The 17,654-nt window shown below is 37.8% G+C and overlaps 1 protein-coding gene across 3 annotated transcripts in view; it reads right to left on the bottom strand.

The window, feature by feature from the left end:
* Nucleotides 1-3,200: 3,200 nt before the first annotated feature.
* LOC144693154 (F-box only protein 34-like) overlaps nucleotides 3,201-17,654 on the bottom strand; it is a 38,728-nt gene continuing 24,274 nt past the window's right edge. Inside the window, exons 1-3 of one of the 3 annotated variants that reach the window (XM_078562667.1) lie at nucleotides 12,513-12,599; nucleotides 12,159-12,273; nucleotides 3,201-7,474 (exon numbers count right to left, since the gene is read on the bottom strand). In XM_078562667.1, the coding sequence (XP_078418793.1) occupies nucleotides 5,236-7,464 (2,229 nt within the window). In that variant the 5' untranslated portion in view covers nucleotides 7,465-7,474; nucleotides 12,159-12,273; nucleotides 12,513-12,599 and the 3' untranslated portion in view covers nucleotides 3,201-5,235. Of the gene's footprint in view, nucleotides 7,475-12,158; nucleotides 12,274-12,512; nucleotides 12,600-15,682; nucleotides 15,793-17,654 lie in introns of those variants that run through there. The other 2 variants (XM_078562666.1, XM_078562665.1) reach the window with 2 other exon arrangements.

The following is a 17,654-nucleotide window of genomic DNA, read 5'->3' as shown; positions in this document are numbered from 1 at the left end:
CTCTGGCTCAAGGGAATATAAGGACTTTAATCAATGGTTAACTTAAATACCTATTTCCCCAATAGCGTTTGTCATTCCCCATTACACCCAACTCCAAGCCTGTAAAGTTTCTATAGCCTTTACCTTCAGCCAATCCCCCTCATCTCCAACCCTAACCTTCACCTGCTTCCTCTAGCCTCCACAGTCTTTTCTTGCCCTGCTCTAATTATAGGAACAGGAGAAGGCCATTTAGCTCTTCGAGCCTGTTCCACCATTCAATTAGATCATGGCTGCTCTGCAACTTAACTCCATATACCTGCCTTTATCTACATACAGGTCTTTGTTCTATAACCTTAGGTTTTAAATTTAACATTTGACTTAGCATCAGATTCCCTTTGCAGAAGACAGTTCCAAACTTCTACCACGCTTTGTGTTCAGAAGTGTTTAATTTCTCTCCTGAAAATCCTGGTTCTATTTTTTAGGTTACATTCCCCACTTCTAGATTCCCCAATCAGCAGAAAAAGTTTCTCACTATTTACCCCATCAGTTTCCCTCAATATCTTGAAACTTTCAATCAAATCACCCTTTTAAATTCCAGTAAATATAAACCTTGCTGTATAATCTTTCCTCTTCATTTAACCTTTGGCAAGCAGGTATCATTCTGGTAAATCTGCACAGCATTCCCTTCCAGGCCAATATATCTTTCCCAATATGTGGCACCCTGAACTGCTCACCGTATTCCAGGTGTGATCTAACTAGGGCTTTATATAGCTGTGGCATAACATCGATCCCCTTGTAGTCCACTGGATATAAAGGCCGGCATTTCATTACCATTTTTGATTATTTTCTGTACCCGTTCATGATCTTTTAACAATGTATACAGACAACCCCCCATCCCCAGTCTTTTTGGACCTCCACTGTTTGCAACTTATCGTTTAGAAAGTACTCTATCCTTTTTAGGTCCAAAGTAAATGATCTTACACTTGCATATGTTGAAATCCATTTGCCACAGTTTACTCTATTCACTTAATCTATTAAGATCTGTAATTTTATGCTTCCATCTATATTGCTTACAATGTCACCTATCCTTTTGTCATCTGCAAATATGGACATGTGGCTCTCTATCCCATCAGCCAAATCATTAATAAATATAGTGAACAATTAGGGCCCCAACACAGATCCATGTGCGATACCACAAATTGCATTCTGCCAATTAGAACGCCTACCAATTATCCTTACTCTCTGTCTCCTCCCGTTCAGTCAATTTGCTAACCAGATCAATAATCTGCTTTCAATTCCATGAGCTTTAACTTCAGCTAATAGTTTATGAGGGATTTTACCAAAAGCCCTCTGGAAGTCCATATAGGTAACATATATAGTTATTCACTATCCACTACATCAGTCACCTTTTCAAAAAAGATTCAATCAGGTTCATCAGCCATGACCTACCCTTTACAAATCCACAAATCAGTGAAAACTTTCAGTGTTCAGTCACTTATTTACAGACTCTAGTAATTTTGCTTTTTTTTCCTCCAAACCTTGACGACAAGACTCCAATTGGTTTTTGACTCATCACATGCAACTTCAGAGGCAATTGAGAAATGTTTTAAGTTTTCCAAATGTAAACTCTTCCAGGCGATGCTTTGAATTATGATGCAGATCAAATAAGATAATTATGTAGTAGAATCCCGGATTTGATTACTTCTAAATCCGCATGACAGCAATTTTTTTTAAATATTGGGGAAAGGAAGTTGCAACTGATCAGACTGGAAAGATAATAGCAAATACATTTAACTTAGAAAATATGATCAGTGATAAGAATATCAAATCTAATTATTCACTAAAGGGTATGTATTGTAAGAGTAAGTGCAGCAGGAAAAGATGTTTCAGTGTACCCATTCGGCAGTAGTAATTGCTAAGTAAATAAACCGATTGCACAATGGGTAATGCATTTGTTCCATTCCCTTCCCAAAAGGACAAAATCATATTGGGACTCTGCTCCACGGGCTTCTGCCACACCAGCCATTCTGCCATTTAAGGCTGACTATTTTACCATAGGACAATCCTTCAATAGCTAAATACATGCATTTTCTCCTGCCCCCTTACCACCTTACTAAGTCAAAGCGAACTCTGGTGCCCCTCGGTCACACACAGCACAGAATTAATGGCATAGATCAGGGATCTTGCTGGCCCATATGATTTAATACCACATTAAGTGGTGCAGTTATCAACCAACTAAACAATGAAAGCCGCTCAGTCATCATTATGTACCTCACTTATAATTCAGAGAACATTTTCACCTTAAAATAAACAAAAGTGCACCAATATAGATGTAGGGCATATAAATATTGTAACTAATATAACAAGTACACACCCAACAGATAAGAAGGATGATAAAACATATGATAAATAGCTAATAATTATTACCCAAGAGTTAATTCTGAACAGTGAGACTTCTGTACTAGTACAAAAGCTATAGCCAAAAACCAAAATCAAGCCACTTCTATGGTGAAAAGTTGATTAATTTGTAATCAACCCAAAATTTGGCTTTATTAACAAATGGAATATTTGGAGTCTGATACAGCTTCCAACATAATGTTGATTAACGTTTACAATAAAGAAAGGCTACTTTAAAAGTTCTAATCCAGAAATGGGGATATAACGAGTTTCTATATTAGGTACCAAACATTTACAACCAGTAATTTTTTTTATTAATGTCCCATTTTATTCATGTTACAACTTGTTTTAAGCTTATAGAAAATTGCAAGTTAATGTACATGACACACAGAAACAGCAGCTGTACAATTGTGTATCTTAACTGCTGAAATGTAAATAGAGATGCTTGCAACGTTGAGCACTCAAAATGAAAGTCTTTTGGAGCAAGCAGCAAAAAACTTTGGTTGGGGCAAAATACACTCTGAAGCAAAGAGTTACAGGTTATGCAGAATTAAGGAGTCAGTAGCAAACAAACAGGCAAACATTTTTAGGCACCATCTGAAAATGTTAAGTGCGTTGGTAATCAAAATCTAAATTAAAAAAACGTGCTCATGTGTCAGATTTATTGCATTTGATGGGGATACTTCACTACATTTATAAAATTCAAAGTAACGCACATGTTTACAGGACAGTGCGAATGCAAAAATGAAATCCTAGTTCTGACTACAATCAGAAACAGGTATAAATATGTAATCAAATCATGTATCTCAAGCTTGCAAAGGCAGTAAAAGTGCTTTAAAAGATTTATTTAGAAAAAAAATACATCAGTACTCTTACAACCTAGTTTTGGGAGTGTTACAGACAGTGACTTTTGAAAAGAGACAGCATTGTTATGGGGTAACTAGGCACAATATCTTAGCTTAAACAGAATACTGCAGATGCTGGAAATCTGAAAAAAAAAATTATGTGAATACTTAGCAGGCCAGGAAGTATCTATGGAGAAAGGAATAGAGTTCGCTTTTCAGGTTGATGACCTTCGTCAGAACCCTCCCTTCCTCTCCACAAATGCTACCTAATCTGCTGAATGTTCCCAGAGTTTCCTGTCTTAGCCTTAAACTTCACCACTGTTTCACAATGTTGAACATTTTCAATAATGCAGTTAAGAGACAAGTACAATATTAAATAAAATATTTATCCCCAGAGTTGAGAAAACAACTACTCACACAAGGGCATGAATTGAGATGAATTTTGTGCAGTTGTTTCTTTTGAAGGGAAATCTCAGAAGTCAAATTTTAAAAAATATATATGGTACACACACACACACGCCTACACATGTAAAAATGTCCATCCCTGATTCAGGCAGTGCCAAAGAGATGAGAGGATGCTTTTATATTGCTGCTTCCATTTTTTTGAGATGAGAGGGAAAATTAAAAATGAATCATTTTAAAGTCAAGCTGGAATAGAGCTTTCAACTGGAACTCAAAATATAAAACCACAAGGGCGTTGGGATCTTAGTCTGGTGCTGCAGCTGAAGTAGTTATTATTAAACCATGGCAATTTAATATGTTGCTAAGATTTAAAAATGACCTAGTCTTAATATTTTTGGGGGATGAGGTATATATCTTTCCCCACACTACTTTATGTCAAGATGAAATTTATGGCTTTATTTTGTAGAAGGCTTTGTTTAAAAATAGATTTTTATTGCTCATCAATAAAGCAGATTTTAAATATGATAAACATATCAGTTGGATCAGAACATTGTTTGCCATGGCATAATGAATTTTGTTTTTGATAAAAAGTTGAGTTACATCTTATTTCAACACAATAACTGGTTAATCTTATTAAAATACCTACCTCACTAAAATGATTGCTTTATACAAGGGTTTATATGACTCTCCACTTACAGCATCAACAGTTCAAACCTTAACCGAGTTTAAAAGAGATGTGTTCAGTTATTGACTAAATAGCAAAATATGTATAAGTGCTTTCAGAAACCAAAAGATGTACAAATGACTCTAAGACTCTAAATCAAGTAGGGAAAAAAAAATTTGCACTGTGCAAAGTATCTTTACTTGTCGAAAGCACTTCGTGAACAGCCTTACATTTCATAACTATCTGAATGAGACTTACAAAAACACAAAGCAAAGAAAATAAGAGTTCAACTTAATTTCCTTTTAAGACCAGAAAACAGGCTCCCAAAAATTACTGCAACTCAATCAAAAGCACTGATATGGAAATTAAAACTGAAGATCCAAACAATATTACTGAAAAAAATTTCAAGCCATTTTACATTTTGCATAACCTGTAATTTTGCAATGCCAACATAACATTTTTCCATGTATTTGCCCCAACATCATATAGCAACACTTGACTATCATAATTCTAACTATGTCTTAGATGACCAATTTTGTTAAGATGTGTTTTGAGTTCATTCCCACGCCAATATTTTGCATTTTCACTTAACTGTAATTTTAGGTAGAATATACAAACTATTCAAAAGAAAGACCAAAATTTAAAACAGACTAACTGCAACATTGACATAGCTGCATTGTAGTGGTTTGTTGCTGTGCCAGCTACATTAACAGTACAATATTATCATCGATCAAACACATGATAGAGCAAATACTGCACTTCTTGCACAGTTAACAGCTGCTGCAGTTCTGTACATGCAGATTCATATAAGCCAATATGATCATATTGTACAATGTAAACAGTGCAGGACTGACAAATATTCCAATTTCTACAGGAAGCAGATCATCCAACAGGAATTTTCTTAAATCTCTAGTCAGGCGAAACCAAATCCACCATTTTTTTTTAAAGTCACATTCCTTCTCCATTCTTCTTTGCTTTTTCACATATTTGTTGGATGTGATTACAAGACTGCACCCAGTTATTATCATGAAGCCCAATTTTACAGCCTGGTGAATCTTTTTCTGTCTGCCAACAGCACATCCAGTATGAGCGCCCATAAGGTAAAACTTTGTAATAGGGTTTTGAGTGCCACCGACATGGTGACACATCCCCTTTTGAGTAATGCTTTTTGCACTGCTTGCATGGATCATCCTTGTATCGTGGGTCACAAACCCAGCGTGAATCTGTTGCTCTAATGTCATAGTTTTCTATAATGAACTTGAAATAATGGCACGTGCATTTCAGAGCTGCCAGAGTTTTGGTAGGGAGGAACATGAAAATCTTCACCATAATGTGGTGTGGTAAAAAGACCATGTACTGCCGAGGCTCAAGAAGCTGCTGGATTTTGAAACGTGTTTCTAGGAATTCATGAGATACTTGTCTTCTTAGAGGAAAGAGCTCAGTTAATGAAGGGCATGTGGTTTTGAAAGATAGAAGAGAATTGTCCTGATTTGCTTCTAAGCAACTTCTGTCAAATGTTTTGCTTTTAGCAGTCACAAAGTCGTCCTTGCATTGTGCAACATCCTGGAGTTCCTCAGTAGTATTTTCATTTGAATCCAAGTTTTCTGTATGGGACTGTTCAAGTGTGAAAAATAATTCTCCAGGAAGTGGTTCCTCACAAGGATTAGACTCTTCCCAATTAGATCTAGATACTGATCTACATTCCGTTGCTCCATTCACTCTTCTAACCAGATTTCCATCCACCATACAAGACACCAGCTCTTTGTCAACAGTAAAGTCATTTGCATACTCACGCTTACCATTCCCTGGTAAAGTTAAGTTTGATACAAACTTATTGTTTGTTTCCCAACATAGGGATGGGGTATTACAGGACTCCACTGGCATCCTGACATCACTGCTGAAAACTTCTCTGGTACTGTTTGGCAATGATGTTGCTTCTTTGCAGATTAATGAAGACTTTTTGTTAGAAAGATCCAACACAACACCTGAAAGGTTATTTGCTTGAGGTGCACCATGTGTAGCATCTTCCTGTGATTCAGTGCACGGTTCAGTACAGCTTGTGCTTATGTGGCTGTATTGTTCTTTGTTTTCCCCAATATTATCAGCTGCTTTGGATACCCCCATGGATGTTGTAATGACCTCTGCACTCTTGGTGCTTTGCTCTGATTGGTGTGGACTAGTCAGCAAAACCCTCCCCACCCCTCTCCGAAAACTATTATTCCTGGACAAACTCTCTCCATTTCGGTCATGCTGATTCTTCAAGCACTCTGATTCAAGCTTTGCTATAACTTCTATAACTCGGACATATTCACCCTGTAGTTTATTATTTTCAGTGGACTTTTTGTGGCTTAAGCCAAACTCAGGTCCTATGGCAGAAATGGCTTCTGGTGATGGAGGCCCTCCCTTTGAATGCACAATACCTGGTATGTTGGCACTGGCATTTGTAAATGTTTTGCTACAGTCTGGGAGCAGAGAATTTGCCCTTTGTTCTAGAAAAGCCACCATTTCTGCCACAGAAAGGGAGCTGCTGTGACACAGTCCATCACCATTTTGCTTCTCATTATTTACAGATGAATTTTCCTCACTGTTACTGGTTGTTGGGGGATCAGCATGTAAACACCTTCTGTCAACATCCTTCACATTATCTTTTATTCTCATTGGTTGAATTTTTACTTTCTCTAGATCAGCAGATTTCCTTCTGCGTTTAGCAGTTGTTACCTCAGTATCCCAGCTGCTTTTTATTTTCATGGAACCAGTCCTGTTATTGCACTGATGTGCTGCAAAGAAGGCTATTTTCTCCTTTGTGTTACCAGGTTTTATGACTGCCCAGATATCCAGCGGTGCCTCCCCTTCTTCCTGATGAATTGAAGGAGGCAGAGTATTTTCAGACATGTGTTTCTTTCTTCCCTTAAAGGCAAGATTATCAACTGGATTCCTCATATTGCACATTTTATTTTGAGAAATGAAACCAAAAGGTCTTGGACACCACAAGCTGATGTGAGATGCCACTGTACTAACTGTAATGGATTTACAACATGACCGATTATTGTAGGTGGATTGGCATCTTTCAACTCTCACTGTTGCATGCTGGCTGGAGCAAAGCCCTCCAAGTGCCTCTTGGCTTGATTCAAGAGATGCATCTTTCTTTTGAAGTTTTGGGTATGGCTTAAGGTGCATAATGGCCAACCTGCAAATAAGGAGAGAAATGGTTACAGTATAGGTAAAAATGTTCAGATTTTTATTTCTAGAAACACTAAGAAAGAGATATGCTATATTTTGCATACTATGATCAGTACTTACTGGGAAGTATTTAAGCTAGTCTTGATGTGATGGAAAGTTTTTCAGTTTAACATTTAAAGCTAATTTGCAAAAAAAATTTAAGATACCAGGTCCTGTGGGCAACTTTCCCCATAATTTTATTTTGGAGTGCATGGGTAATTTATTTTACTGTGTGGCTTCTTTAAAATTTTTTGCATAGCTGTGCACGTGTGGTAACTTAAAGGGGCTGACTTGAGCACCTGTGCAAGAACTTTCCAGTTGCTGCACAACTGTACAACTTAAAGGGAACATATCCCCTGGAACCTCCCTCTTGTGCTGTATGCTACTATGATTCTCTACAAACAAGCTCTGCAGACCTTCATCAATGGTTAGCACCCTTAGCAAGCAACAGCATCAAGCAGAACGAAACCTACATATATAATACAGCAAGCCAACCTCTTTACTGATTGAAATCAAACTTATCTCCCACATATCAACAGCTTGCAATGTCAGAAAGAAAATCTTGTCTTAGCTCAAGGAGAAAGTCGACATGGTATTTCTGCAACAGACCCACATCAACCCTTCAGAGCATATTGAAACTATTAGCATCTGGTTGAGTAAACTGTGGGCACGCTACATCTGCCCTTAGCTCTACAGCCAAGTGCCCCTTAAGAAAACAGCCACTCCACTTTGATAATGGCAAGAGAATACATCACAATACCTTTAATGTGGACTCCCCCTCATTCTCCACTGAAACAGTCCTCTCAACTAACTTCAACAGCTCCAAACCCCAAATTCTCATATGATCCTGGAAGGAGACTGAAAATAGCACTCTTCATCCCCAGGTGGACCAGCTCTCAGCAGATGTAAGGCACCATGACTGATCTACAGTGAGTTCGCGAGACTAGGCAAAGGAGCTTTTTTGGTTCTTAAGGGAGTTCAGTGGCGAGTCTAAAATAAGTACATTGCTTAAAAATGTATTACCCGAGTTTTACATTTTCTAGCTGTTAGTTACAGCTGTAGAAATGTTTAAGTGGTTGCTGGATGTTAGTCCAAACACAAGCAGCAAAATCTTAATTGGTGATTGCGCGACAGTGCTGACTGGCACAGGGGAAACAATATGCTAAATTCCAACAAGCATATAGAAACACTATTCCAGAGAGTCAGCAGAAAGAACTGAACTTGTGAGATTATGAGCGTTTTGGTTCTTTGAGGAGATTGGTGCTGAAAGGAAGCTCCGACTCCCTCTCTGGACTTGCCTGATAAGAGGTAATTTAGTAACATTTAGATGGGACCAGAACAGGAGGATATCACAGTCACATGGACAGCATGTGTGCTACATGCATAACACATGAACCACCCTGGGTCCACAAGATACGCAGACAGAATCTACTGATGAGAAGTGTCAGTGGACTGTGACTCTGTAACATAACATTGCTAAGCTCAAGGAACAATTGTTTACATATGTGACAAAAGTGTTTAGTCTAAAACACGCACTTCAAATAATTGGTTACTATATGAATTGAGAGTCAGTGTTTGACAGTGAAGCAAGATAAGCATGTGGCTGACTGCCCCCAGAGGGACTGTTGTCGTGACTGGGAGTCTCATGTTACGCTGCCTCCCAGATGCAAGGGTATGAGAAATAGTGGATGACTAAGGTTCAAAAGCCACGCGGTTCACACTTGAAATTACAAGGCAATTTTCAAGAGCTGGAGTAGATTAAGATTCAAGACTTCCAAAACAATAATCTCAGATTGTATCCAGTTCCAGGTGCTGCAAAAGAGGACAAATAGCTATGGCACATGAACTACACTGCTTGAAGAATGGTGTATGGAAGGAGGTTTCAGATTTCTTGGATCTTAGGAATATCTCTGAGAAGGGTGAATTTCACTTCAACCAAAGAAGCGCCAAACCTCTTGTAAAAGTTAAGAGCATAAGTAGTAGGAGCAGAAGACGACTATATGACCAGTTGAGCTGGCTCTGCCAATCAATATGATTATGGCTAATTTGGGCTTCAATTTCACTTTCCTGCCGCTCCCCAAATCCCTTGATTCCCTGACAGACCAAAAATCTATCTTGGCCTTAAATTTATTCAATGATGAAGCATCCACAACCCTCGGGGGTTGAGAATTCCAAAAGATTCGCAAACCCTTTGAGTGAAAAAATTTCTCCTCACCTCAGTTCTAAATGAACAGCGTCTTATCATGAAACAGTGCCCCCTTGTTCTAAATTCCCCAGCCAGGGGAAACAACATTTCACTAGCTAGCATTTCAAGCCCCTTCATAATCTCATTCTTCTAAACTCCAGAGAACATAAATCTAATTTATTCACCCTCTCGTCCCAAAGACCAGTCTAGTGAATCTTCACTGTATTGCCTCCAAAGCAAGTATATCCTTCTTTAAATATGGAGACCATATTGCACAGAGTGTTCCAGCTGTGGTCTCAACAAAACCCCGCACAATTGTAGAAAAACTTCTTTATTCTTGCACTCTAATCCCCTTGCAATAAAGCCATTTGCTTTCCTAATTACTTACTGTATCAGCATACTAATTTTTCCTTGTACAATTACACTCAAGTCTGTGAACATCAACATTTATAAGTTTTGTATCTTTGAAAAAACATTGCTTTTCTGTTCTTAAGACCAAAGTGAATAACTTCATACCTCCCCACATTATACTCATCTGCAACCTTGTTGCCCATTCACTTTACCTGTCTATATCTTTTTGCAGCCTGTGTCCTCCTCAAAAAGCTAGGTGGGAATGCAACTTGTATCGTCAACAAACTTAGATACATTACTCTGTCTCTTCATCTAAGTCATTAATATAGATTTTGTAAATAGCCAAGGCCCCAGCACTGATCCTTGCGACACTCCACAAGTCACAAACTGCCAACTTGAAAAATGCCCCATTTATCCTTACTTCCTGTCAATTAACCAATCCTCGATCCACATTAATATATCAACACTAACTCCGTGAGCCCTTATCTTGTGTATTAACCTTTTGTGTGGCACTTTATCGAATGCTCTTTGGGAATCAGAGTATATAACATCTAATGGCTCCCCTTTATCTACCCTACTAGTTACATTCTCAGAAAGCTAAATTAATTTTTCAAACAGGATTTCCTTTTCATAAAACCAAGTTGACTTGTTTTAATCATACAATGCTGTTCTAAGTCCATTGTTCAGGCTTCCTTAATAATATATTCCAGCATTTTTCCCAACAACTGATGTCATGCTAACTGGCCTGTAGTTCACTGCTTTCTCTCTCCCTCCTTTCTTTAATAGTGGTATTACATTTGCTCACTTCCAATCTGCTGGGACCATTCCAGAATCTAGGGAATTTTGGAAAATCATACCTAGCATATCCACTATCTCTGCAGCCATCTCTTTTAGAACCCTAGGTTGTAAACCATCAGGTCCTGGAGATTTGTTGGATTTTAGTCCCTTGAGTTTCTCCAGTACTTTTTCTCTGCTGATATTAATTACCTTAATTTCCTCACTCTTGGTTACCCTCTATTTCTGGTATGTAACTTGTGCCTTCCACTGTGATGACAGACAAAATATTTGTTCAATGTCTCTGCCATTTCCTTGTTCCCATTATAATTTCTCCTGTCTCTGCTTCTAAGGGACCAATATTTACTTTAGCTACTGTCTTCCTTTTACAAAGCTCTTACAATCTGTTTTTATATTCCTGGCTAGTTTACTCTCATATTTTATTTTCCCCTTTTTGTCCTTCAATGGCATGACAAGCAAGCTAAGAGCAGCAGACCAGATTTTTATTTTAGAAGGGAGAAGTACAGAAGTAGAACAATCTCACAAATACATTCTTGTTAATTCAAGACAGAAGGTAACAGTAGACTCAATACTGTGTAATAACCAGGAAAGATGTACCCTAGAGAAAAAGAGCAAAGGTTTTGTACCACAGGAAATGAAGGCAAAAAAATGCTTCTTTCAAGTATAAAACCTGAAGTGGACCAAAAACACGAATTATAAGATTTAAGGTCAGGGAACTAAAAAACTGACCAGGACAGTCAAAATTGATGTGATTAGGATTGCTGGGAATATAAAACAAATTGGCCCAGATTTTGTGGTCAGCAGTAAACAAATAGCGCTCACTATTCATATTGTCTACATCTGCCCACAGACTTTGTGGACTTTTATACAGCAATTTATGGTCAATTAAGGGAGGGAAAGAAGATAAGTTTGAAAGAGAGAGATAAGAGACAGAAAGGGTTGAAATAATAATTTTTTATAAAGTCTCTAACAATAATTAAGATCCGAAGGAATGAGACACCACACTCATACAAGTATATTTTCAGTGCCAGAAAGGCTGTTTGACAGTAATTAAGATTTATCACACCTTAAAAATTTCACTTGTACTTGAATGGACAAGCCCTAAGTTTTTCTGGTGCATTTGTGGGCAAGTACTGCAGTTTCACTCCTTTCGTGTGTTTGGATGCCGAATTTCTCAGTGAAAAAGTTTGGAGGAGCAGCGCAAATTGTAAAGCAAATTTCTGATTCCCACATTTAACTGCGGATGGGCAGACACCAGAAGCTGCTGTCAAATTTACTCCATTATAACAGCCAGCGCTGGTGGCTTCACTATTACTCTTACCTGGATAGAAAGAACTTTTTGAATATCCTTTATTTAGATTTTAATGAAGCATTTGATATAGTGCTACAGAGATTGGTCCACAACGTTAGAATGCTTGGCATGGGCGGAGTTACTTCTGCAATAGATGGAAAAGTATCTGAAGCAGAGGAGTTGGATAGACGTGGAGCAACGTAACTTGTGAGGTGCCTCAGGGATCAATGCTGATTATAATATACTTAAAATGGTGAAATAGGAAAAGAATTAAAACTCTCTAAGTTTGCAAATAATATCAAACTGGGATGAACAGGCAACAAATCAGGAGCAAGCTGATCAAATATAGAATGACCAAATCATTTCTTTTTTATTGCTACATACCTTGAAATATGGTATTTTACACCTTCATGCCTCTTTTGGAGTCATAAATATATCAAAACCAACTTGCACAAGGGAATAAGAGTTTACCTGGTGAAAAGAGGTGAAAGTCAGTGAACAAAAAAAAATGCTAATTCGGTTAAAATTTGGTGGACAAAGGATTTAGGAGGAAAATATATATAGTTACAATATGCGCTAATACTAACTTTCATTAGAATAACATTACTACCAAAGTAAAGGTCTGTATAAGTATCAAAAAAGATTCCAATAAACCCCGTGAACTCTGTGTCAATGTAATGATTTTAAGGAGTTGCAGCTCACCCTTCTCTAGTTTTAGCAGAACATTTGATATCTTTGTCCTTTCACATTTCCCCTGTCCCAACCCCTGCCACACCACATTACCCAAAAGAAAACCAAAATCCTTGTAAGAAATCACGGAAAGTATCTGCTCTTATGGAAGATGCTGGAAATTTGAAAGAAAAACAGAAAATGCTGGAAAAACTCAGCAGGTCTGGCAGCATCTGTGGAGAGAGAAACAGAGTTAACGTTTTGAGTCCGTATGACTCTTCTTCAGAGCTCTGAAGAGTCATACGGACTCAAAACATTAACTCTGTTTCTCTCTCCACAGATGCTGCCAGACCGGCTGAGTTTTTCCAGCATTTTCTGTTTTTATTGTTTCTGTGAAAGAGTGGTTACGCAAAAAGTCAAGGATCGAGAGGAAGAAAAAAATTAAGCACTAAAGGATGTATGATTTTTGGTATTTTGCTTCAGAAACCATACAAAAACTTACATTTATATAACACAAAAATAAAAAATACTTGGAAAAACTCAGCAGTTCTGGCAGCATCTGCGGAGAGGAACACGGTTAACATTTCGAGCCCGTATGACTCTTCAACAGAAATAAATAAAAATAGAAAAGAGGTGAATTTCATCTCTTTTCTATTTTTATTTAGTTCTGTTGAAGAGTCATACGGACTCGAAACGTTAACTGTGTTCCTCTCCGCAGATGCTGCCAGACCTGCTGAGTTTTTCCAGGTATTTTTTATTTTTGTTTTGGATTTCCAGCATCTGCAGTTTTTTACTTTTACATTTATATGACGCCTTTCACAAAGCAAACAAAACATCCAAGATGTCTTTACAGGAGGAAAGGTGGCAACCTAACAGGAAGTGGGGAGCAGAAGAGCTTGTATGCAGGGTAAGTTTGAACAAGGACAGGAAGGCAGAGGTGAGGGGTGTGGAAGGTGAATGGTGCAGGATAAAAACAACAATGGCACAGAACCTTAAGAAAACAAGATTAAGATAATAAACCTGAGGAAGATAAGAACAAGATTACACCATGATTTGCTATGGCAGAAGGCAATTAAAACCTGATGTTTCTTGATCTGTACGGCACTGTCTGTTAATCTGGCACTACAGTATAATTGAGAGAGAGCCCGAATTTTGGCTCAGGTATAACACACAAGCACATTGGATGGGAAAGGAAAAGATTACAGATAGCAAATAGATTGGTGTTATACTAATTCATTTTCCTTTTAAACAGATTGATGAGCATTTCATATTCTCACGAGCTAATATTTAATTAAATTAACGAACTGTTGAGACTAGACCGATCATCTCTCAAAATGATAAACCAAAGAATCCAACATATCCTCAATATTTACATTTTCATTAGGCCAGTATTACTGCGATTTAAAAAAAAACAAATTGCACATAGCAATGAAATTAGGTATATGATTTATCAGGGAAAGCCTGTACAATTTGAAAATCCTGAATACATTGCAGATTACTGGATCAACTGAATATATGGTTTTCAAACTGTGTTGTCAAAAATACATAATTAAGCACAAATTCTTTAGATTGAATTTATGGGGTGGGGGGGGATTAGAGACAGTACTAACCCCTCTCTATGTAACTGTGCTTCACATATCTGGTATGGAATCCCCTCCTTCCCTCCAAAGTGTTACCACCAACTCAACTCTCTATTAAATATTACCATTGCTGGGAAGCAAGTTATGTAGGTTGGAATAAGCTGAGATAGTCATTTTGTTACAGGTATGAGGTTATTAAGGTTATGTTTTAGACTGTGTCTTTAAACTTAAGTTAAAATGAAGTGTGACTACTATAAATTCTGCCTGACAAGAAACCTGGCTTAATTAAAGGACTGGCTGAGAAAGGTGTGAAGTTCTCACACCTGGGAATAAAGAACAAGGGCAGCTGTGCTAACAGTAAATAGATTTGCCAGCTCCAAGCTTATGGGCAGAAAGAAAAGAGGGAAGAACAGCATTTAGTGTGGTTAGCAGAGAGAAGAGGCTGTTGTTCTTTGTGAGCTACCAAAGCCAGATGCAGGAGGGAAACGGTCTCTAGTCCGTGAGACGGACTCTCCGAAAACTGAGGGAAGCACCTAAGAGATGGTCAAAGTTAATACAAGGTGAAATGGGAAAATGTACCCGCTGGAAGCAACTATGGATTGTTTTGCTATAGGGACAGTAATTCTATGGAGAGTGCTGTGTGTAATTTAAAGTATAAGCTGCCTACAAAAATAGTGTTTTGCTAATTGCAATTTTAGTAATCTGTTACAGTAAAAATCTTAAAATGTGAATTCTCGCTGTGTCACCTTTTTCAGCTGTTAACTAGAAGTTCAAATTTATTTTTAAAACATTATTGGTCTCTACGGGGATCATAGCAATTTCTTCTCTCCTTTCCGGGCATAGTTAATATGAAAAAAGTAGAAAAGTAGAAGTTTAAAAAGGACACAACAAAGGACAGAGAAGCAAAATGGATAGGAAAGAGTGGAAAATGTATGATCAATAATGTACATGGCCAAACAGTAACACAAAATGCCACCCAGGTCACGCACAAATCCTCTCTCAGATACCGTGCATTCATGGATGTTGCCGTGCAAAAAAACTTGAGGCACCAAACTTTCAAATGAACAGGCAGCAGAGGGGACATTGGTAATCAGGTAAGCACTCTTAATTTCAAATACCCAGGAAAGGTGGGAATCTGTTACTGTCACAACCTGATGCTACAAGATTTCTACAATTTCTGCTGATTTTTGCACAGTGTTACATTTCCAATGTTGTTCTCACTGAAACATACAAATTACTTATTTGGTTTAATGAAACATGCACTTCTTTGCTGTAGTATAAGCTGGTACTTATTAATATCCTCACCAGAGGCAATTCCAAAGTAAGGCACGCCGTCACTTCCTTTAATGTTTTCTACATCCTGAGACCAGTGACTTCTTACCACAAGGCCTTAACGCATCATCTTCAGAAACAAACTGAAAGAGAAAACAGGAAACAATGTTCTGTGACACATACGAAAATACCAAAACCAATTCAGTTTTGTTGCACACAAATGTCAGTTCTCTCACACCATTCCGTCTATCAATTATGTATAAAAGATAATAGATTGCCAAAGACATGAATGAAATTTTCATTACCTCTATTAATTTATTTATACTAGAAGGAAACAAGATGCTACTTTTTCAGTCCATGGAAAGTTGAGAGTGTAATTTGGAAATTAGTTCACAGCTACAACATATAAATTCAACCAGTTAGGATAACAATTGCTTAATGGTTAAAAATAACTAGAATTCAAAATTAATCTTCAAAGAACTGACCGGTATTCGCCAGCCCTTCTCAAAACCAACAGCTCCAAACTCATGGGATAAATATATACATGCAGCACAAGAAAGCAGCAATGGTTAACAGCGCAAAGCATGAGCTCAGTGAGAAGGGTTCGATTGCTGAAGTACAGGCTGCCAGCAGATTGCTTTACGTTGCACTCTCTGGAGACCTGCAGGAACAAGACAGCATTTCACAACTAGAGCAAAGGAATTTCACACCATATTATTCAAGAAATCGAATCTTGATTAAACATCTAGTGCAAACTCTCTTTACCCAAGAAATGTAGATCTATTGGTTTTCATTACCAGCTGCAGTCACATCTCTAGTACAGTACTAAGCAGTTTACAGCAACATAAAAACTTACTACACAACTACCTTTCGGGTTCACCTTAAAAATTAACAGAAAACTCGGGCAACATCGACAGGCACATACCTGAAAGTGTCCAGTAGAGCACTATTAGCCTATATATGGCTCAGCTGGTAAATGCTTAATTTGTTGCACAAAGTAACTGCCTCCCAGCAAGCTGATTACATTCTTGTTACTCCACCCACTGCTCAACAAAAATAGGCAAGCCTTCTTGGGCCTGGAATTTTTCAGCAGCAGCAAACTGATAAATGAAGGCCAAAAACTGCAAAAAGTTGACTAATGGCTGAGTTTTTAGGCGTAACCCTGAGCTGGAGACAAAGATTAATTGCTCCGTCAGCCAGCTCTTTTGCAGGGCACCACTAACTGCTTACTCATCCAGTCAATTTACCGAAGTACTATGAACTATTAAAGCAGATACAAAACCAGCAAACATTTCCTGCTCTTGAACTCATATATTCTGTGAAAGATTGATATAAATGCAGAAGTATTAACAGTGTTTGTAGCTGCTTTGAGCCCAATAAAAAATTAGCACAAGCATAATTTGATTTAATTTAGCTTTACTGGTCTTTTTTCTTCTCTTTCCCCAAAAGGCAGAATTCACAGTGCAATATAATTCCATGCATATCAGCAAACTTCTGTTACCTTATTCATTGTAACAAATTTTCATTTATGAACATTGACAGCAAGTGCCTGCAGGGTATTAACCAAAGGTGAGGAGATAGAATGGCATCACAGCTGAGTTCAATTCTGCCCTTATAAAGCATTAATTAATTCATGCACACTTTCAACAAGAGATAGATAGATAGATATCTATTGGGAAGAGTAACGTTCTCATTTTGAGCCTGGATGTTGAGGATCAAACTACTGCACCATCCAAAGTCTGCCCAGCTAGCTAAACATGGAATTAAAACCTGCATAACATTCACTCATCTGGAGAAATAAAAGGCTCTGCCCTATTTTAAAGGGGGATCACAACAAAAGCATTTCAACACTTGTTACATTTAGCACTTCAGAGAACTGACCATAATTTTGAAAATTCTCTAAACGAAGCTGTATTCATGCTTACTTATGTGATACAGGATAATTAATATGAAATGTCTTAAATTCAACAGCTACTGTACACTAAAAAAGGCTCGTCTTGTTTTA

This window comes from Cetorhinus maximus, chromosome 18 (assembly GCF_964194155.1).
Source record: "Cetorhinus maximus chromosome 18, sCetMax3.hap1.1, whole genome shotgun sequence".
In the NCBI taxonomy this organism is placed as follows: domain Eukaryota; kingdom Metazoa; phylum Chordata; class Chondrichthyes; order Lamniformes; family Cetorhinidae; genus Cetorhinus; species Cetorhinus maximus.
The sequence above is the reverse complement of the archived record's forward strand: the minus strand, read 5'-3'. Positions and strand labels throughout refer to the sequence as shown.